Source organism: Leptodactylus fuscus, chromosome 1 (genome assembly GCF_031893055.1).
Source record: "Leptodactylus fuscus isolate aLepFus1 chromosome 1, aLepFus1.hap2, whole genome shotgun sequence".
In the NCBI taxonomy this organism is placed as follows: domain Eukaryota; kingdom Metazoa; phylum Chordata; class Amphibia; order Anura; family Leptodactylidae; genus Leptodactylus; species Leptodactylus fuscus.
The window spans coordinates 21,047,023-21,069,308 of NC_134265.1; the positions used below are offsets into that span (position 1 = coordinate 21,047,023).

Below are 22,286 nucleotides of genomic sequence, written 5' to 3' on the forward strand. Positions count from 1 at the left end.
TACGAGCAGGAATTCTGTAAAATCAAGCAAAGCGTTGACGTCTTACTGTGTGATGTGGTTTATTCTTGGCCTTGACCTACCCGGGCGACGTTCCTTTTGTTTCTAAAAATGATGAAAAATAACCTTTTGAGACCTCCCGATTGTCAACCGCTCAACAAAGTCTATGGACTGGCACAAAGTAAAATTCATTAATTTTTTTTGTTTTTCATTATTCTAAAAAATTTTTTCTAGGATGTGAAATTAAATTTCCATTTTAAGCAGTCATTTATGTGTATATAGTTATGGCAATAAAACTTCTTTGACTTTAGTTTTGGCTCCCGGAGATATATTACATATTTAATACAAATATCATTTTCCCAAAAATTATCTAGAAAAAAAAAATATTATGTTTTTGTTGGACTGGTAAAACTGTTTATACAGAAAGATTTATTAGGGCGGTTTTTCTTAAAAGAAAGTAAGTATTTCTGACGCCCTAACTTATTTTACAGACTAGCGCCCCCCTCCCCACGTAGTTCCTCATGCACAGGACCATGTGCATTTCAACCCACAAACCGCATAGCAGAACACATTTAGTAAGTAGATTTGCCTTTCTACCATGTACACTGAAGTGGCCAAGACTACACAATGATTGTGTTATGGTGGGTAGAGATTCATTGTGTCATATTAAAGGGAGTTTTCCTGGACTATCCTATGGATTGCTGCAGCCTCTATAGTGGTAGTGCTTGGTATTGCAACTCGGCCTCATTGACTTGAACGGGGCTGAACCAGAGCATGGCCGTGTCACCAGTGGACGTGGTGTCACTTGACTGAAAAGAGGAAGTGGAGCTCAATATCTTAGTTCCAGACAACTCTTTTAGGCTAAGGCCCCACATTGCGTTTTCTGTTGCAGATTTTGCCACAATTTTTGAGTCAAAGTCAAAAATGACTACAAAAGGAATGGGAAGTAACCTACGAAGTTCTTATACTTATCCTTTGTACTCATTCCCCTCCTGGCCTTGGCTCAAAAAACTGCAACAAAGTTACGTTTCTGCAACGTGGGTCCTTAGCCTTAGGCTACGGCCACACAAAAATGCAGTAGAAAATCTTTTCTGCCACTTTCTGCATTTTTTTTCTGCATTTTTTGTGTGCCTCCATATAAGTCTATGGGAAAGATGTAACATTTGGCATGCTACATTTTTCAAAAACGCATGCATCTTTAAAAAAAATCTCTATTTTCCACATCAATTTTTCAGCAATGTATAGATTATGCTAAAGGGGTTGTCCAAGATTTAAAATAAAAATGGCTTCCTTCTTCTAAAAACAGCGCCACACCTGTCCATAGTTTGTGCAAGGTATTGCAGAGATCTCAGATGTAGCAGTGTTGAGCGCACAGCTCTGCTACACCCGAGATGTAGCAGAGCTGAGTGTGCGCTGAGCTCTGTTACGCCAGAGATGTAGCAGAGCTGGCTGTGCGCTGAGCTCTGCTACACCAGAGATGCATTCATGCATGCAAACGAAGCATTTTTCCCCATAGGCTACAATGGGGTTCGATATTCGTTCTAATAGTTGAATATTGAGGGGCTATTCGAAACGAATATCGAATATTTCACTGTTCGCTCATCTCTAATAGTCAGCAAAGCAATCTGATGATGGCTCAGCAAAGCATTACCCTGGCAGCTAGAGACTGTGCCATCTGTGTCTGCTGTAGGAGAGGGTAACATTTCTTTTAAGGAGACAGACCTTTCATGTACAGACAGGGGGGTGCCATGGTTGACTTTTCTTGTTCTTGACTTTTGCCCATGACTTCCTCCTGGCCTTTACCATGACTGCATCCTTGTACCACAGCCACATGTATATGTAGTAAAAATAAAAACTCAGAACATTTTTTTATAGGTTCTTTAAAAAACAAACAATGTTTCTTTGTTCAAATGGTTAATATTGCCTCTTGTCCTCCAGTGTTCTCTGTAATCTCAACCAAAATGTGGAATGTTTGGGAAACAAATGAAAGGAAATTAGTGGAAATGAAGGCTTCTTGAGGAAACGCGCCCTTTGATTATGGTATAATTGCTAACAATGGGACCGGGGAGCGTGTAGCCCCTCCATGAATCGTTGGATGTGACTGCACATAGTCTGAGGAAAACTCTTGGAGAGCATTTCCCCTAAAAATGAAAAATTTGTCTACTAAGTATAAACTGAAGTTGTTCTCTGTCAAGGGCTTATTCAGATATGACTGTGTTTATATTTTTCTCTAATGCGACTACTTCAGTCCTGTCAGCCCAATTTCCTGCGACTTCTGAACTGTAAAATTCATTCATGTCCTCTTATCATATTCATTGTTTAGTCCAGAGTTTTTATTTTTTAGTTTTTTTTTTATTAGGGTACACTTAATCCTGTACATGTTGAGATTTAATCTGATTGTCCAGGGTAGTGCACTCCAGAGTACTGGTGCAGCACAAGAATTCAGATTATATAGTTCACCCTACAATTGGGATGATCACAAACACTTTTCATGGGCCAGTTGTCAGGAAAATGTGTTTAACGCTTACTTTCAATTATCGGTCCATTAGTGGGCCCATGTAAGGGCTCATTCACACGTGGTAAGAGGGGGCGGATCCTGACACCAAATCCAGCTCAGAATCCGCCCCCTCACAATGGAAGTCTATGTAGCCCGCTAGATGTCTTTTTTCCGTGAGCGTTATGTTCCAGCTCATGGAAAAAAGACACGAGCTGCCCTTTCTTCAGGCGGACTCCATTCGTTTGAGCCTACTCCGAAGGGGGAAGCTGCGACTGTCGGAAGTCGTGGCAGGCGCATTTTGGTCCAATTCTGTTGCGGCTTCCTGCATCAGAATCAAGACCAAAATGCCCGAGGTTTATCCTCGCTCGAACTAGCCCTTATAGGGCCTTAAATGGATGACATTCCTGGACCGTCCTGTTTTCAGATACAATAAAAGGGACCAAATACTTCCAATACTAAATAGAAAACGTACGCGCTTACCGGAGGTAGACTTGAAGACAATCCTTTATTAAGCCACTTTCAACACATCGCATTTCAGGATTGGCATATCCCTTCATCAGGTGATTAGTGCAAATAAATAGATTAACAGACCATAGAAAATAGGACATGTCCTATTTTTGTCTTTTTTTTTTTCTGAGTCTTCAATAGACTAAAGACTACAAAGGATCCATGAAAATGGATGCACCTTGGAGGCAAAGTGGCCATGAAAATGCCCCTGACCTGGACATTAGTAGTCTAAATCGAGCCTAAGAGTTAAAGGGGTTATCTGGTTTCTAGGATTGATGGGCCCGATAAGCCATCAATAGTGGGTCTGCAGGGGTCCAACATCCATGATTCCTTCAGATTACCAGTACGGTGGCAGTGTGGGAGAGCTGCCCCATAGACTTATATGGGGCAGTGCTTTAGTACTTAGGCCCTTTTCACACAGGGTACGGGACCGCATATTTTGGTCCTGATTAGGACGTGGGAAGCTGCGTTAGAATAGGACCAAAATGCGCCTGTCGTGGCTTCTGACAGTCGCAGCTTCCCACTTGGAGTAGGCCCAAATGAATGGGCCTAGTCTGGAGGCTGCTGCCACGAGGCGGACGCTGTGGCTGGATCAGCCACAGAATCCACCTGAAGAAAGGGCAGCTCGCTTCTTTTTTTGCACTAGCGGGAACAAACCACTAGCGGAAAAATGAACGCTAGTGGTCTGCATAGACCTCTATTGTGAGGGGCCGGATTTTGAGGAGGATTCAGTGCCAAAATCCGCCCCTCTTGCCCCGTGTGAACGAGCCCTCACACTCGCCGCTACAGTTTGTACAAAGAGAGTGGCTCTCCTGTGCTACCTTGGAACCAGTGATCTGTGAGATTCACTCGAAGGATGCCCCAAATATTCTGTAATAACTCTCGCTAGTACAAAACTATCTGAATGAAACTACATATACGGAGTATAGAGAGTATCAAACAAGCTGGAATGCCCCTGTGTCGGATCAATGAGGCAGTCACAACGTTTGTGACTACCAGTGCATACCCCCTCTCATCAGGGTTGAGCAGCGCATCTTCAAGATACGAGCCTATTGGGTCACCAAAGGGACGTCAGATGGTGTTCATGACATACTCTCAAGTAGTGTTATTCAGCAGATGGTATGGTAACTGGGAACGATGGGATCCTTGATATCTTCTCATGGCGGAGGCCGTCCAATAATATCACAAAACCAATCGATGACTAGCACTGTTGTCTGGAGCAATCGTCTACGAAACCTCTGAGACACTAAGCACAGAAAGCCGTAAGATCTTATTCAACATGTCCAAAAAGGGCAAATTTACGTATCATGTCGCCGTTCCATATACTGAGAAGCACGTGGCGCAATGTTTCGTTCAGATCATTTTGTCCTAGTGAGAATGATCACAGAATATTGGGGGTCTCTTTTGAGTAAATCTCCCTCTACCATACACTGAAATGGAAACACTACTCTCTGATATGGGAACCTGGGATGAACTACTGAAGTTGGATGAGTGGACAATTTACAAATTAATCCAAATAATTAAAATATCCAGATTTATTTTGATTCATTAAAGACATTTTAGATAAAAACGAAAGGCGTTTGATGTCAGACAATTGGTGCGTTCCGTCCTTGGGAGCTTTTTCGGCTCCAGCTGAAGTCTGGGCTTTGTGATAAGGACAGCCTTCGCAGCTCTGTCGTCTTGTAGGCCGGAGCCTGGTGTCTGAAGCCTCTTTGAAGTGTCATCACTTGTGAGCGGCCACTAATTGTCGCTATCTATCACGTTTCACAAAGTGTTGAAACGACGGCAGCAGCTGCACTCACACAACGCCTGATAATAAATAGCAAGCCCTCCAATGTACACACTTGAAAACTGATGACAGTCATCTCTGATGCTATTTTGGCAGTCGCAATTGTGTCGCAATTTTTTTTTTTTTTTTTAACATTTTCTGAGAAACCTTTTAATTATTGTCATTGGTTAATTTGTGTTTTATGTGATATTTTGAGGTTAATTTGTTGCAGGCATTTCTGTGACTGCTCTGTTAGTCTGAAGAGGGTTGGCTGACATCCATGTTCTTTCTACCAGAAGAAGCCCATTCCAAAGAATTACAGTTGCAGAACTTTCTACAACATGTATACATACCTCCCAACTTTTAAAGGACAGAAAGCGGGACAAAATGTGGGCGGCCATGGAAAATTTAGCTCCACCCACTTCTAAGTTGACTCTGCCCATTCCCATCCATTTTTCATTGGGTACACCCATGCACCCCACATCTCTCCCGCACACAGTACACACTGCAACCAACATCTCTCCTCCCACAGTACACCCATGCATCCCACAACTTCCTCGTGCACAGTACACACTGCAACCAACATCTCTCCCCCCACAGTACACCCATGCACCCCACATTTCTCCCCCACCCACAGGCAATCTTGCACCCCAGATCCCCCCCACAGTACAGCCTACATCCCACAGTACACCCATGCACCCCAAATCTCCCACACACACAGTACACACTGCTACCAACATCTCTCCCCCCACAGTTCACCCATGCACCCCACATCTCTCCCCACCTACAGTCAACCTTGCACCCCACATCCCTCTACAGTACACCCTGCACCCCACAGTACACCCTGAACCCCACATCTTCCCCTCACACACAGTCCACCCTGCATCCCACATCTCTCCCCCACACGCAGTCATCCTTGCATCCCACATCCCATCACAGTACACCCTGCACCACACAGTACACCCTGCACCCCACATCTCCCACTTACACACAGTCCAACCACCACCTTGCATCCCACATCTGCCCCACACACAGTACACCCTGAACCCCACATCTTCCCCTAATACACCGTCCGCCCACTACCCTGCAACCCACATCTCTCCCCACACACAGTACACCCTGCATCTCTCTCCCCTCCCCAGTACTTTAGACCACACATCTCTCCATCACTTCCTAGACTGCGTGGGATACAAAGACACGCCTACCTAGTCTGATGTCACACAGGTCCTTCTGATTACAGTAGTCAAACTTTCCCCCAATCACCACTCGCTCTTATCCCCGTTACAACCTTTTATCTGTTTATAAGAGCTGATGGTGATTGGGGGAAAGTTTGTTAATAAGCAAAACACTTCAGGGGCAGAGCGGTTGATGCGGTAAACCGTGCGGGACAGCAGTTTAAAATTGGGACTGTCCCGCGGAATGCGGGATGGTTAAGAGTTATATATATGCCATATGTGAATTCACCTCAGTAACTCTCAGGCTGCAGACGTACATTGGTGCTGATGCTGCTGTAATCACAGGATCTTATTTGCAGTAGGTGGATGTAAACTGCTTGTATTTTCCTAGATAGCCCCATAATACTCTATGACGTACGTGTATGTTACACCATGTCTAAAGTTAAGACTTCATGCCCTATATGTGCCCCTACCATAAAGGGGGCAAAAACTGGGCCCCTGCAATAGATAGTGGATGTCTAGTTGTGGTTGGGGGTTGTTCCTGCATTCAGGTTTTCATTCGACCAAAACCAGGTGTGAACCATAAAGGGAGTAATAATGTAAAAAACAAGTACTTCTTCTCCTCTTATGTCGTATGCCACTATTGTCCATGAAAAATGGCCGCTAAGGTCAATGGATGGGACATATTCACTTTGCAGTGGATAACGGACATGCGTTGGCTGTTATAAAACCCAAGACTGTCAGTGGGGGTAGTCACACAGCTCTATGTACATCATATTTTCACATGATAAGAGCATGTCGTGTTTTTTGACGGCCGTTAAAAACTGTCAAAAATAACTATTATGTGAATGGCGGTTTTTCACTGTCATGTAAATAAGCCCTAGCTAATCCCAAATACTTACCATAATTCCATAGACGCTGCAGTGAGCAGGGACTCCGTCTGACAGTCTATTAGGGCCTTGCAACGTAATTTGATTAGAGGTTGCACATGGCAAACCCGACTAAGGCTAGGTTCACATCTACATCGTCCTGCACAGAGGAGCTTTCAGTATAAAAACGTTGGAAACCCGGTGGACCCCTTTATATTATGAGGTCCACAGGTAACCACTTTTTTTTTAGCGGGCGGGGTCTCCGTCATTGGAGTCCCGTAATGAACCCGAACAACGAAGAGCCCAGCGCAAGTGTGAACCTAGCCTAACAAATACCCCTAGGTCTGCCATAAGCAGCTGCCTATTTGTCCATGCCAGAAGTAAGGCCTATTAATTTGCCTGTCTGGGTAATATTGACGGGCAATAATTAATTGGCGTACTATGCATCCTTTTCGAATGGATGGGCCTTAGCTGCAATACCAGATACGGCCAATGGACAAGTGTGGTGCCCTTTTTCTGAACTCAGACAACCCATCTACTGCAGTGATACCTCCCTTACTCCTGTATTATTGCACGACTCTGCAAATTTTCCGTCTTTTTCTGATATCACTTCTGCAAGCAATTAAACTAATTGCCTATTTAATCCGTACTTAGCCAAACTCGGCAACCTTGTGCACTTAGTTAGAAAAGTGTTTCCGGCTGGAATAATTACATACGCCAGCGAGCGAGCAGGAGAATGAGCTCATGAAAAATCCACGACATGTCATACAACCAAATCCAAGACTAATGTTATTACAGGGCGCTCTGATTCCCTGGTACAACATGTGCCTGGGGGGGCATAGCCAGGCCGGTGGGTAATGGGTATCGGCCGGCATGGTACGCTCGCAGGGCGGGCTCTCTTTTCTGCAATTCTATATGGGGTTGGCGGAATCTTCTTAGGTTGAGTTCACACTGGGCAATAGTGCTGAGGAGCAGGGTATTATTCACATCCAAAAAACCAACATAAATCATACTTGTATATGTGTTCTCACTTTTATGCTTTTTCAGTTTTTCCCTGCACAGTTCGGATAAAATACCAAAAAAGTCACCTGTGATAAAAATACAACAATGGTAGGAGAGTCTCGATCCTAAGGAAGGTGACCCTCGAGATCATTGGCATCCATGGGCAACTCTCTGAGGTAATTTTTGGCGGGAAGTATTCTTCTCTGCTGGTAGCTGGGCAGATTTTGGTGGCCCAGCGATGGCCTGTGATTGGCCGCTTTTACAGCCAATGTCACACAGGTCTCAGGGAAGTATTTCCCTTAGACCCGGGAACAGGTTTTAATTGGTTGCTGTGGTCACAGGGAGATTTATTGATTGGTCAAGTAGAGTACCGACAGGGGTATAAAAGTGTGACTAGAACTTGGGTCTTGGTCAGACTCCAGGTCTGCCATCTAGAAGCCAGTGAGCCAGATTTACTAATGATATTGACTTAAAACGTGCCAGATTTATCACAGTGACCGATGCTGAAGTTTGTCATCTATTCATTGGCTTACTTTACTCCAGAATTGAAAGGTCAAGTTCATACGGAGGAGTTTTGTGGCTCAATCTGCCACAGAATTCCACGTCCCTTTAATATCAATGAGAAGCAGACACTTTATGAAGGAATCAGCCAGCTGAAAAAAGACGCGTCCGCCCCTTCTTTGGGGGTAATATGCCTAAAACTCCTATTGAAGTGAATGGGACTTATGGAAATATTTCTTCTCCATTTTTTTTTTTCCAAGTCCTGTCGCAAACTCTTACCTATAGTGAGAATTTTAGCACAATTCTGGCACATTGTTTTCTGATTAAAGGGATTATCCAGGATCTGAACATTTTTGGTACTGATGACTGATCGATTGGGTCCAACACCCATGACACTCCTGCGCCATTTTTGTGTAGAGAACTCAGTTCCTCTGAGAACTACACGAGTGTGCTGTGCATGCGCAGTACGGTCGCGATGTTGTCTACAGGAAAATGGCGCTGGAGCGTGCACAGTAGTGAGAGATTTCGAACGAAACCGCCGGGCTGGAGGCAGTGATTCGACAGGAGGAGGCAGTGAAAGAAGGGAGGAGGGCGTGAAAAAGCTATGATACGGGGAGGGGGGGGGAGGTGCACGGAACGCCCCCACCCGTGCACGGTAGGATTGATTTACATATACTTTTTATTGATAATCCAGAAAAACGGGGAGGGGGGTTAAAAACGATGGTTTTGGATGGTTAAGTGAGCTCTTGGCTCCCAGGACATGTGACCTCCCCTCCGTTAGGACCCCGGCCGTGGGACCGCAATTTATTTGTTCATGGAAGGGGATGTTGGGGATTGATTCCCCCCTCCTTGCAAAGAACATAGTTACCACCTGTGCATTAGAGGTGCGTCTCATTCGTGAGCCCTGTCTATGTATACTACTGCACTACCGTTCCAATTGCATACGTCCATTTATTTCAATGGAGGTTATGGGGTAGTCTGAGCACCCTAGTAGAGGTATATAATAACGGATCTGTTCTGGCCCTTTATTCTACATGTATAATTTCTACAGCTGCCTCCGATATTCATCACAGATGTTTTGTGAAGTTGACTGACATAGAACACGCCTGTACTTATCCTGCACCGATTGTTGATGTCTGCGGCACAATGTTAATATGAACAGTTTGTATGTGTGACTTGTGTGTGACATTCAGCATCCTTTTTGGATCTAGTTGCTACGTTTTGACTTTCTGACCTGAATGCAATTTATTTTCCTTTCTTTATAGCGAACACGCTGTTCTAATCCATAAAACCGCAGCCTTTATTCATGGTTTATCCATGAGCATGGCCTGTAAGTTATTCCTTCAGCATGTTGTCGTGTATTCACAGATAAGCAAATCTGTAGTAAATACACTTTCTTTCTCATCGCTCGGTGGCGCCCCTGTTCTGTAAGTTGTCGTGGTCTGCTTGTGCTTTGCGGCTGACTTGCTGCTCACAGGTAATGGCAGAATATAAGGGACCCATCTGGATTCCTTGATCTTACCTAAAAATACACGCTACATAATGATATTCCTAACGTTATACTCTTGTCAACTACACAATGTCTCTTCTGCATCTGGGAAAGCTTTGTGGAAATAACTCTATTCTTTAGGAAACTTGGGTAGTCTGGTCCGTTCCAGTTTTGCCCATATTTTCCTCTCTTTTGATGTTGTCTGCGGTCCTAATAATTGTGGTTGCCTTTGGTATTTTTATGTCCCTTTTCCATGTCTTTTATATTAACCCTTCCATCCACTTTACCAAATAGTTACTTTTTAGGCGTCATCAAATTTTATTGAATTTTCCTAAAAGATAAACAGAACAATTATGAGGAACAAAATGGAAAAAAACAAAACAAAAAAAAAAACGTAGTGAAACGGCCAATGGCCTTAGGTTCCAATGGGAAAGGTCTTGCAGGACCACACATTAAACTCCATGCCAGGGAGGATCCCCAACACACGGGAGAGCATTCTGAGAACCAAAACAAGAACACAAAGAAAAACAGGGGCACGGAACCGAATGGACAGGGGTGGGGGGGAGAACGGACAACACACAGACTACACAAGAAATACACCGAGGGGGGGAACCAGACAAACAAAGGACACATACAGAACAGAAAGGAGATCACTGGGAGGGCAGAACAGGTCAACCTATACAGGGAGGAGAACTCCAAGGTCTCCTGGAACACCAAATAGTTACTTTTTAAGGGATTGTGTCACCATACCCCAGCATATCACCGCAGCCCTGCAGATAGATAGGTTAGTGTCCCCAGAACCAGCATATCTATCTGCAGGGGTGGGGTTAAATGCTGGTTCTAGTGACAAACTCCTTTAAGGCCTAATGCAGACATAAGATGTTTATCGGACATACCAACTATTTTAAGGGGTTTAGACAAACCTCTTATGTGTTTGGAAACCACCAGACGTCTCCCTTTTGTCAGATGTCAGGAGAGTTAGGGTATATTCACTGTGTGAACTTCTGCACGGCTAGGCCCGAATGAATGGGCTTAAACAGGAGCGTTTCTGGAGCCTACTAGCTAGCCGAAAAAAAATTCCAGTGGCTCCCATTGAAGTCAAAGGGAGCCGTTTTTGTAGGCAGATTTTGAGGCGGATTCCACGTCAAAATCCACCTGAAAAAAACTCCGAGTGAACATACCCTTAAGGATTGGGAAGTTAAAGTGTTTTATCCTCTAGTTCTAGGGAAGATAAGTTGCTGCCAGAGCAGTCTGAGTTGTCTAATGACAATGATGTCCGATAACATATTTTAGGTTCAATCTCTCATATCCTTGACATTGCTGCTCCGATACCATTTTACCGATTACTGAAATCCTTGATCTTTTATTTTTTATAGATCTGAAGCAGCCATTGGCCTTGTACCAAGTAGATTCTGTTCCATTGTGGCCTTTGATGCTAAATAACCTAATCTCTGAAGGATTTACTTGTTTTTCTCCGGTCATAACTCCATATTAATCCTTGTCCCTGAATTACTTATAGTAGTTCACATTGTTCTTTCATAACTACTACAATGTTCTGTTAATTCAGTCAAAACAAATTTTTTCAATTAAGACAACTGAAATAAATCACCTCTGTGTCTAAATATTTCTGTTAGATACTTGTTAGGGCACCCCCTAGTGGTCGCTTGATTCCTTCTGAGGACAACCACCTCATGTGCCAAGTGCTGGTGGTCACCCATACTCAGTAGTTCTGTTCCATAGCCCCGATGCTCTTTTATATGGCAGGCCTAGTGATTCCTGAAGAATTGGCATGTTAAGATAAGGAGGTGACTGCTGTAATGTGATCTCTCCAGAACAGGAAGTGTCAGTCTGTTGTGAATGATGGATCCCATTTTATGTAAATAGAGGTATTACCTGCAATTGTAATCCTGCCTGTGATGATAATGAGACGATTGCTGTGAAGTGATCTCTCCAGAACAGGAAGTGTCAGCCTATTGTGAATAATAGATCCTGTGTTATCTCTATATAGTTATTATCTGTCATTGTAATCCTGCTTATGATGGTAATGAGGTGACTGCTATAAAGTAATCTCTCCAGAACAGGAAGGGTCAGCCTGTTGTGAATGATGGATCCTATTTTATGTAATACTAGCATCTGCCTGCGACTTCATCTGCGGGTTTGTGTTGGCACTGAGCCACTTATATTTAGCTAATTGCTGTTGTGGATGATCCGCCTGCTTCCGCGTCTCGGCTCTGCTACATGGCAGCATATGCGCAGCATACTCAGTTGTATGTACATCTCTGCATATGGAGAGCGTACTGAGCTGTGCTACAGCACTGCCTAAGCTCTGCTACATATGGCCATTTGGATTATAGGGGTGTTCTTATGTCAGTGTCTGAGCAGCTTCTGTAGTGGAAACGGTTGAACGGATGTTGCAGAAATTTGCCACAGTTCGATCAGCCTGCTTCCGTGTCTCATCTCTGCTACATTGCTGCATATGCATAGGATACCCAGGTGTATGTACATGTTTGCATATGGAGAGCCTATAGAGATGTGCTACAGTGCTGCCTAAACTCTGCTACATCAGGCAATTGTGATTACAGGGGTTTGGTTATGTGACTGTCTGAGCAGCTTCTGTGTTACAAAGGGCTGAATGGATGTTGATGAAATGTGCCAGAGTTCGATCAGCCTGCTCCCGTGTCTCGGCTCTGCTACATCGCTGCTTATGCATAGAATACCCATCTGTATGTACATGTTTGCATATGGAGAGCCTACTGAGTTGTGCTACAGCGCTGTGTAAGCTCTACTACATCGAGCAATTGTGAGACTGAACGCATACGCTTACTGTAAACCCCCTGAAAGGAAAGGGGTGGGGGGGGATAAGCCCCTCCCAAATACTAACAACCCAAAAAACTTACCCCCCTTAAGAAATAAGGCACAGAAACAAACGTTTGGGTTAAGTGGGGGTCGGCCACAGCTTTATTATTGAAAATAGACATGACAGCAGAAACCTGTTGCCCCAACTAAAAGGGAAGCGCGCCACAAGGAATGCCCAGGCACCGCATAGCGGTGTGCATGTCTGTTATATCCAGCGGTGGCGCGCCTTATCCAGGATGACGTAAGGGGAGTGGACCAGGTCCTGCCGATCATGCCAGCTGTGACACCTACGGGAACAAATAAATAAATAAATAACCAAATTAAACAAATTACAACCAAAACAAAAACAGCTACAAAGAAAGACAAAATCAAAATATGGAAACAAAAACCAAACTCAAAGAGAAAACACAAACAAAACCCGGTAAAGTGCAAAACAAAGGGGAGGGTGGGAGGGCAAATCTTCTTTCTTCGACGCTGACGGGGATCCGAAAGGAAGTCCCCGCCCAGCGCCGAAGAATATAAAGGGGACGGAGCGTGGCCCCGCCCCGCCCGACCGCGTCATCACGGCGAACGTCAGAACGCCGGGAGGGGCAGCGGAAGGGAGGGGGGGAAGGGCGCATGTGCGAAAACGCGCTCAGTCAAACCCCGAGCCGCTTATACAGCGGCCCGGTCGTAATTACAACGGTTTTGTTATGTGACTGTCTGAGTAGCTTCTGTGTTACAAAAGGCTGAACGGATCTTGCTAAAATGTGCCAAAGTTCTCCCCCCCTCCCCCATCAGAGGCAGAACAGCACATTCCCCATCTTACTCACTGAAACTCTACACCAGATATACTCCTCTTGCCCACACACAGCCTGCATGTTCTGTAGTCTCCTGATCTTCCATGAGTCTCCATTTTCTTCAGATTTCACACTGTCCAGCTTCATCCTATATAGCTCTGCCCACAAAATCGTGTGTAGCTCTGCCCACTGCCTAGCATGATCCTATCCTAGAATGGCTCAAGGACCTGTGATGATGTCATCACATGTCATTTAGTGTTGTGTGAACCTAAATTCCTTCACTGCGGTCGTGTAGTGATGTCATTTACCGGGATAAAAAGTAGCCTATGTATTAATCAGGGTTCCTATCTATGTATGTGGCAAATTTCATGCAATTCCGTTCAGCCATTTTTGCGTGATTGAGGAACAAACATCCAAACCCACAAACTTTCTCATTTATAATATTATTATTAAATATTATTAATTATTATTATTATTATTATTGTAGGATAGGATTACCTGCAATTGTAATCCTGCCTGATGATAATCAGATGATTTCTGTGAAGTGATCTCTCCAGAACAGGAAGTGTCAGTCTATTGCGAATGATAGATCCTGTGTTATCTCTATAGAGTTGTTATCTGTCATTGTAATCCTGCTTATGATGGTAACGAGGTGACTGTTATAAAGTGATATCTACAGAACAGGAAGTGTAAGCCAGAGTAAAAAAAAAAAAATCTGAAAATTTTTCAATATAGATAATGAAAATTAAAAAAAAATATATACCAAAATGTTTTTATATGTTTAGTATTTAAACATTAGGGGATGGGTAGGAACACTCGAGGGTTGCGGTAAATTTTTGGGCAGCCAAAACATAAACATACGGCAGCCCTGTTGGCAGGTTTGATAATCGCTCCCATTTTCTGCAAACCTTGGGAACCTTGAGAAAGTTAGAGAAGTCTAATTGTTTCTCTCCCCCCATCTGTGTTTATACATAGATGGTGGTTACATCCATGTACACACTATGGTTTATGAGGAATTGCTTTCTAAAGGGCAGGCTGTTTTTAGACAGAAGACTGCGCCGTGTCATTGCTCGGTGTTTTTATGATACTTGTCTAACCACAATGTATTCAGTGGATGTAACCGAGCCATAGGGTAGATAGGAGACATGATACCCAGCAGAAGACTAGTCTGTGACTGCCCGGCCACAAGGAAATGACAATGCGGGGAAGTAATTACAGCCGTACATTGGTGGGTTATAGGGGAGCGACTTCTGCAGAGGACATGACTAGAAAATAACAAGGCTGGTTTTTAGGCTGTATAGGTGTATACTGTATGGTCATGTGAAAAAGGGCGTGCCATGTCAAGTTTTTTGGTATTTTTTTAGATTTATTCTTCATTAAAATAATCTAAACAACAAAAAATGGAATCAAACATTAAACAAATAAGAAAACTAAGGCTATGTTCACACTAGCGTTGGCCTGTTTATTGTTCTGATCCTTCATAGGAACAGAATTGCTAGGTGGACCACTACATCACTGGTCAAATATGGAGCCCGACCGTTCCCTTTAATCATAAAAGGCTCTTTCGGGGGTCCATTCTTTAAAATGTCTTTGTAGAATGGGAGAAAATCCAAGCAAACCGGGGGAGAACATACAAGCTCCTTGCAGATGATGTTCCTGGTGAGATTTGAACCCAGGACTCCAGCGCTGCAAGGTTGCAGTGCTAACTACTGAGCCACCGTGTTGTCCCTGGTGATATTTTTTGTTTAACAAAAGGCACTCGGAACACACTCCGATGTCATCCAAGAGCCTTCTGTGTTTTGTTCATTTCTATGGGGGGGGATTCTGTCCTTTTCCGATCCGATATCACAGAGGAGGATAGGACCTGCTCTATTATTATTGGATTGGAACAGCTCCACTCGGAGGGGCCTAAATCTTTGTATGTTTAGATTGCATAGTCTAAGTGTATACCATTTATTATTTGGCTTACTGCGGACCAGAATTTCATAGGAAAAGTGTTGCTGGACTTATATATAGGTTAGCACTGGGGCCCAGGGTTTGAATCCAGTCAAGGACAATATGTGAGCTGTGGACTCCTGACTGATACATTGTAGCAAACTAGCAGAGAGATCTGTGCAGCTGCTGCTGATTTATCCTGCCTAGACAATGCTCTGTGAGCTCAACAACCTGGACTCCAGAATGATACCTTGTAGCAGAGAGATTTGTGCAGCTGCAGCTGTTGTATTGAGCTCACAGAGCATTGTCCAGACTAGATACAATTATATTCTCTTCCTGAGCGGCCCTCTCACTTCTGTACAGCAGTATATATGCAGATCTGTTGCCTCTGTTTCTGTATATTAGCCTTACTAGAGATCTAGAACAGGCCGGACATGTCACTTGTCCCCCGCCTTGCTGTATAGGACCTTATTTTATGTAGGTTCTGCTGATGTGCTGACATTGCATTCTCTTACTGGATGGGATTACTCGCCAGCTCTTCTCCGGAGGTGTTTTCTGGGGCTTCTCTTGGGATAAAGTGATGGAATAGAAGATGCTGAATGTGTCAGCCCATGTGATGTCTGTGAACACCCTTAATGTGGAGAATCCTAATTTCCCATAAGTAGTTATTGAATGTTGCAGCTCCGGCCATTACTAAGCACCCCTTGGCCTATTAATGGCCGTGCTCTGTGTGCACTTTGCATTGTTATGATGATGATGATGGTAAATGCAGCGTCTGGATTATTCATAATGAGGCTTTTAGTCAGGATTAGATTGAGGAGACGCTTCCTCTTTAAATGTAGGTTGACTCTCTAAGACTAGATCTATACCCTACAGACTCACATACTATCACTTTACTACATTGCAAGCAGTCGTTTTCCCTGGTACGGTAATGTATTTGGCAGCGTTTTTGGGTAGCATGGTGACTGGGTGGTTATTACTGTTCCCTTATGACTTTGGGGTCCTTGATGCACAGAGCCGGAAGGAGACAGCTCTGTGCCATGTATAGTGTCCGAGTCCTGTTACTGTAGGACATCAGAAGCAGCCTCAAGTAGCTGATCCGTGCAGGTTTTTGGCTGTCCCACCCCCATTGATCAGACATTTATGGCCTGTCCTTAGGATTGAAGTCAACTATTGCCAAGCTGCAGTATCAGCACCCAGCCACTGTACAGGATATGGCGCCATCTGCTTCTGACTTTGTGCACTGTATGGTATGGGCGTCGGAAACAGCCCCGAACAGCTGATCCATGCAGGGCTGGTGGTTGGCCCCCCCACAGATCAGATATAGGGATAGGCCATACATAAAGATAAAATCCTGACAAAACACTTTGGAATAACATACTGACGCATTCTGTATTACCCAACGTTCTTTGTATCTTGGGCTTTAGTCATACCTAGGGTTGAGCGATCGGGAAAGATCAGATCCCGATCGGCGATCGAGCAAATTTCACGATCGGCATCGGCTGGAAAATGATCGGAAATCGGATTTTGAAATCTCAAGATCGACTCAACCCTAAAAGTGACTTTTCCCATAGAGAAGCATTGACTAGGGTTGAGCGATCAGGAAAGATCGGATCCCGATCTGCGATCGAGCAATGATCGGAAATCGGATTTTAAAATCGATCCTGAAATCTCAAGATCGACTCAACCCTAGTGATACCATGTCGACACGATCATATAGCTGCAGCCATTCACTGCAATGGTTGCCTCAGTAGCGTCAGAAGATACAGAGACTGTGGGAATACGTTGCGTTACTTGGGTTACTGAAGAATAGTCAGGACTCTTCCATGGCTTGGCCACACCCTTTGGACACTTGCCAGATGAATAAAAGGCACCATGAAAGTTCATGTTTTTAGGAAGCTGTGAAACCACCATAAATATTGGACTTGTCTTTACGTGACCTACACAGCACTGTAAGTTGTCTAGTCCTGTGATATGTCCTGACATTTCCCTCCATGGACTAACCTTCTATCCCCCCCCCCCCCCCCCCGACTTGGCAGTTCATACGACCATAATTTGCTCCCCGACATCCATCTCATGTGGTTTCAGACCAAACGTATCCCAGCAACTCCGTACAAAACATCAAATAAGGAAATAAGACATTTTGGTTAACCGTACTTTTCATCTGTAAAGTATATATGTATAATGGTATGATGCCATTTATAACTGTCTATTATACTTTGTAGGTGGAACATTGTGTAGAACACTGGATCCTGACACGGAAACCTTTTGCGGTATTTTTTGATATTTTCCTCCATTCGGCCTCTTCTTCCCATGACATGAGCGCTCCTCTGCAATTGCCTCATTTTCCTTGGTTTTGTTGAGTTGTATCAAGTGTCAGAATGTGACGTTACCCAAGATAGTCCCGAATGGCTCCTCTTGTGTTCCCTATGTCCTCGGTGGAGAAAGGACCGGTGCCTACGCCTCTATTAACTTTCCCATGATGCTAGGATTTTTGGCTCCTCACAATGCCGATCACTCAGGAGAATGCCGTGTTTCATCTGACTCTTCTACACCAATGGCTCCAGGACAATCTTCCGACAGCAGATGGTGGACCAGAAGAAGCCTTGTACATGGCTGCCATCCAGAAACTCAAGGAATACATACAGCTAAACTTCAACTTGGAGGAGGCGATCTCTGGCAGGTATCAGAGCACCTTAGACATGGAGATCTGCACGGCTTACCTCACCAACGATGGGGAAGAGGACATGGTCCTCGGTCTGAATTTTGGAAACATTCCAATTTTTGGACATTGTGGTGAAAAAAGGAGAGGAAGTAAAAAAAGAAAAGTGCAAAATGGCCCCGTGCTTGATGTGGGATGTATATGGATTACGGATTTAAAAAAGCAGAGCCCGGCCGCCAAGAGTGGGAGGATAAAGCTGCGGGATGAGGTCTTATCCTTGAATGGTCAGCTCATGGTTGGCGTTGACGTCAATGGTGCCAGGTAACGTTACGGTCATGCATTTATTGAATAGTTTCAGTTATGTATAAGGGATATCAATTATTTTATTGCATTGGTTTAATATCAGTCTTTGGCTATTGTCTGTCTGCAAGCACTATTTATCCTGACAGTAGACGGTATAATCAACGTGCTGAAAAAAACTTCCACCTCCCCCTGTTGTGTGATCAGTGTCTTATTACAGATACTGCATTGTGAGATATACAAAACATTCGCTGGATGAGACGCATCAGATTGTTCTGTCTATTCCTTCTACCTCCTCCTACCTTTCTAGATCATAATGTCCCCTCAGTCCTCCCTTTGTCCTTGCGGTGCTCATGTTGCTGATATGATTCTTCTCAGTTACTGGAGTTTGCTGTGTGACATCTCAGAGAGAGGGCAGCTGCAGTGCAAATAACTATAGAGAATGGTCTGTGTGCTGGGAGTCTAAAGGTTCTGCTGATAGAACCTGACTACAGAGGAGACGGTTTGTAGTCAGAACTGCTGCTGATAGAACCTGACTACAGAAGAGACTGTTTGTAGTCAGAACTGCTGCTGATAGAACCTGACTACAGAAGAGACTGTTTGTAGTCAGAACTGCTGCTGATAGAACCTGACTACAGAAGAGACTGTTTGTAGTCAGAACTACTGCTGATAGAACCTGACTACTAAGGAGACTGTTTGTAGTCAGGACTGCTGCTGATAGAACCTGACTACAGAAGAGACTGTTTGTAGTCAGAACTGCTGCTGATAGAACCTGACTACAGAAGAGACTGTTTGTAGTCAGAACTGCTGCTGATAGAACCTGACTACAGAAGAGATTGTAGTCAGGACTGCTGCTGATAGAACCTGACTACAGAAGAGACTGTTTGTAGTCAGAACTGCTGCTGATAGAACCTGACTACAGAAGAGACTGTTTGTAGTCAGAACTACTGCTGATAGAACCTGACTACTAAGGAGACGGTTTGTAGTCAGGACTGCTGCTGATAGAACCTGACTACAGGGGACACTGTTTGTAGTCAGAACTGCTGCTGATAGAACCTGACTACAGAAGAGACTGTTTGTAGTCAGGACTGCTGCTGATAGAACCTGACTACAGGGGACACTGTTTGTAGTCAGAACTGCTGCTGATAGAACCTGACTACAGAAGAGACTGTTTGTAGTCAGAACTGCTGCTGATAGAACCTGACTACAGGGGACACTGTTTGTAGTCAGAACTGCTGCTGATAGAACCTGACTACAGAAGAGACTGTTTGTAGTCAGGACTGCTGCTGATAGAACCTGACTACAGGGGACACTGTTTGTAGTCAGAACTGCTGCTGATAGAACCTGACTACTAAGGAGACTGTTTGTAGTCAGGACTGCTGCTGATAGAACCTGACTACAGAAGAGACTGTTTGTAGTCAGAACTACTGCTGATAGAACCTGACTACTAAGGAGACTGTTTGTAGTCAGAACTGCTGATGAGAACCTGACTACAGAAGAGACGGTTTGTAGTCAGAACTGCTGCTGATAGAACCTGACTACTGAGGAGACTGTTTGTAGTCAGAACTGCTGCTGATAGAACCTGACTACAGAAGAGACTGTTTGTAGTCAGGACTGCTGCTGATAGAACCTGACTACAGGGGACACTGTTTGTAGTCAGAACTGCTGCTGATAGAACCTGACTACAGGGGACACTGTTTGTAGTCAGAACTGCTGCTGATAGAACCTGACTACAGAAGAGACTGTTTGTAATCAGGACTGCTGCTGATAGAACCTGACTACAGGGGACACTGTTTGTAGTCAGAACTGCTGCTGATAGAACCTGACTACAGAAGAGACTGTTTGTAGTCAGGACTGCTGCTGATAGAACCTGACTACAGGGGACACTGTTTGTAGTCAGAACTGCTGCTGATAGAACCTGACTACTGAGGAGACTGTTTGTAGTCAGAGCTGCTGATGAGAACCTGACTACTAAGGACTCAGGAGACGGTTCGTAGTCAGAACTGCTGCTGATAGAACCTGACTACAGAAGAGACTGTTTGTAGTCAGAACTGCTGCTGATAGAACCTTAATACAGAAGAGACTGTTTGTAGTCAGGACTGCTGATGAGAGCCTGACTACAGAGGAGACTGTTAGTAGTCAGGTTCTATCAGCAGCAGTTCTGACTACAAAGGACTCAGGAGACTATTTGTAGTCAGGGCTGCTTCTGATAGAACCTGACTACAGAAGAGACTGTTTGTAGTCAGAGCTGCTGCTGATAGTATCTGACTACAGAAGAGACTGTTTGTAGTCAGAATCCAATCCAAAAAACCCCCCCAAAACATAAACACTATAAGTGAATCAGGACTGGGGAAACAAACCTATTATGATGTATTATATTGTGGCATATATTAATATTTGATAGCACTAATGTATCTTAAAGTGTTCTCTGTTTATTATGCCATCTATTTTCCATATAATACCTGACCTCTGTGACCCCTCTGATTCTGATAGGGTGTACTATCCTGAGATATTGTAGAGCAAAAGGCCCCTGTCTTGTTTCTGCCCTGGTTCTGCATGCTAATAAGACCCCGTCCATTCACTGACAGGTATCAGAGATCTGGAAAACCGTGCCGAAATAAGAAACCAAGTCTATTAGACAGTTGTAGGAGTCATTACACAGAGATTTACCTTCATTTACGTCATCTCTTTGTTATTTTGTAGCCCGTGATGCCTTTCCCTTTAAATTCTCTCTCCTGGATCGTAATAATATTTTTCCAGCTAAATAATTAATTTCCATGCCGCGATCCTGACGACTATTTGTTTAACGCGTAAAGTAAGTTAATGGTGCAGCCGTTTGCTTTTTGGCATTCTTCCGGACCTCAGAGACCCCTCGACCACCCTGGGACTCGGCATTAGGAATACTGATGGACCTGCCCGCACTGGAAAGCCCCGAGCTTTTATTTCATTACATTATTGGGCTCTTGCCATAGAATTCTGGTTTGGGTTTCGGGGGGTTTAACCACTGTACTAACTGTATAATAACCTGCAGACAAAGAGGGTCTATTCCTCCACATGTCACCCTCGTAAAAAGGGCTTTCCTGGGAAATAAATGAATTACTGGCACTTATGGGAGCATTATGTCATGGCCGTAAAAAACAGAACCGCCGGCACGGGTAGGTGTATGTCAAGTAGTGTCGCGGCCCTCACGTCCCTTGCCAGTTTTCACTTGGGAGAAGTAACATGTGACGTGTCCCCACCATTGCTGGGGTCCGACCCCTGTCGCCTCCTCTGATCTCTAATTTCGTCCTTTTGTGTGCAAAATATTCTCTTGGCCACCCACTGTGCAAGGGACTGAACCAGGGGTCCTGTACAGAGGGTGGGCAGGAGCACCGCTATGCAAGGAAAGACATCGGGGGAATTTACTAAGAGATGTCCTCCAGAAAACCGGTGAAGAATTGGCGCATCTTTGCACCAATTTGAACAAAAATGGGCCATTTCATCCCCTTTTCACTCTGTAGTCATTGGACAGATTTGGGTATCAAGGGTAGAAAAATCCAGTCTTAAAGGAGGTCTACAGGAATCCTTAGGATGGTTCATTGACTCTTGGTTGCATGGTTCCAATACCCAGGACCCCCACAGAGAAGATTTTTGAAGAGGCTACAGCATTCACGTGAGTACTGTGGCTGCTTCTCCAAATACCAAGCAAGGCGCCGTACGTATCCTAGTGGCTGTGCTTGGCATTGCAGCCCAGCCCCATTTACTTTAGTGGGACTGAGCAACTGCTGTACCATGTGAATGATGAATGAGATGTCACATCCCTCTTTAAACAGCTGATCAGCATGTGTCCTGGGTGTTGGACCCATGCCGATCACCATCACCCGATTCATGCAGACCGGAGCAGAACCCCAATTCTGTGGATAGGGGATGTGTCTAGATTGGGACAACCCCTGTTTAATGCATCAGGGCT

General features: G+C 44.4%; 1 protein-coding gene across 5 annotated transcripts in view; it reads left to right on the top strand.

The window, feature by feature from the left end:
- The first annotated feature begins 17,708 nt into the window (after positions 1 to 17,708).
- Positions 17,709 to 22,286, top strand: part of PDZD2 (PDZ domain containing 2) — a 144,856-nt gene continuing 140,278 nt past the window's right edge. For all 5 annotated transcript variants that reach the window (XM_075267792.1, XM_075267809.1, XM_075267800.1 and 2 more), the window contains exon 1: positions 17,709 to 18,358. In XM_075267792.1, the coding sequence (XP_075123893.1) occupies positions 17,883 to 18,358 (476 nt within the window). In that variant the 5' untranslated portion in view covers positions 17,709 to 17,882. The remainder of the gene's footprint in view (positions 18,359 to 22,286) is intronic.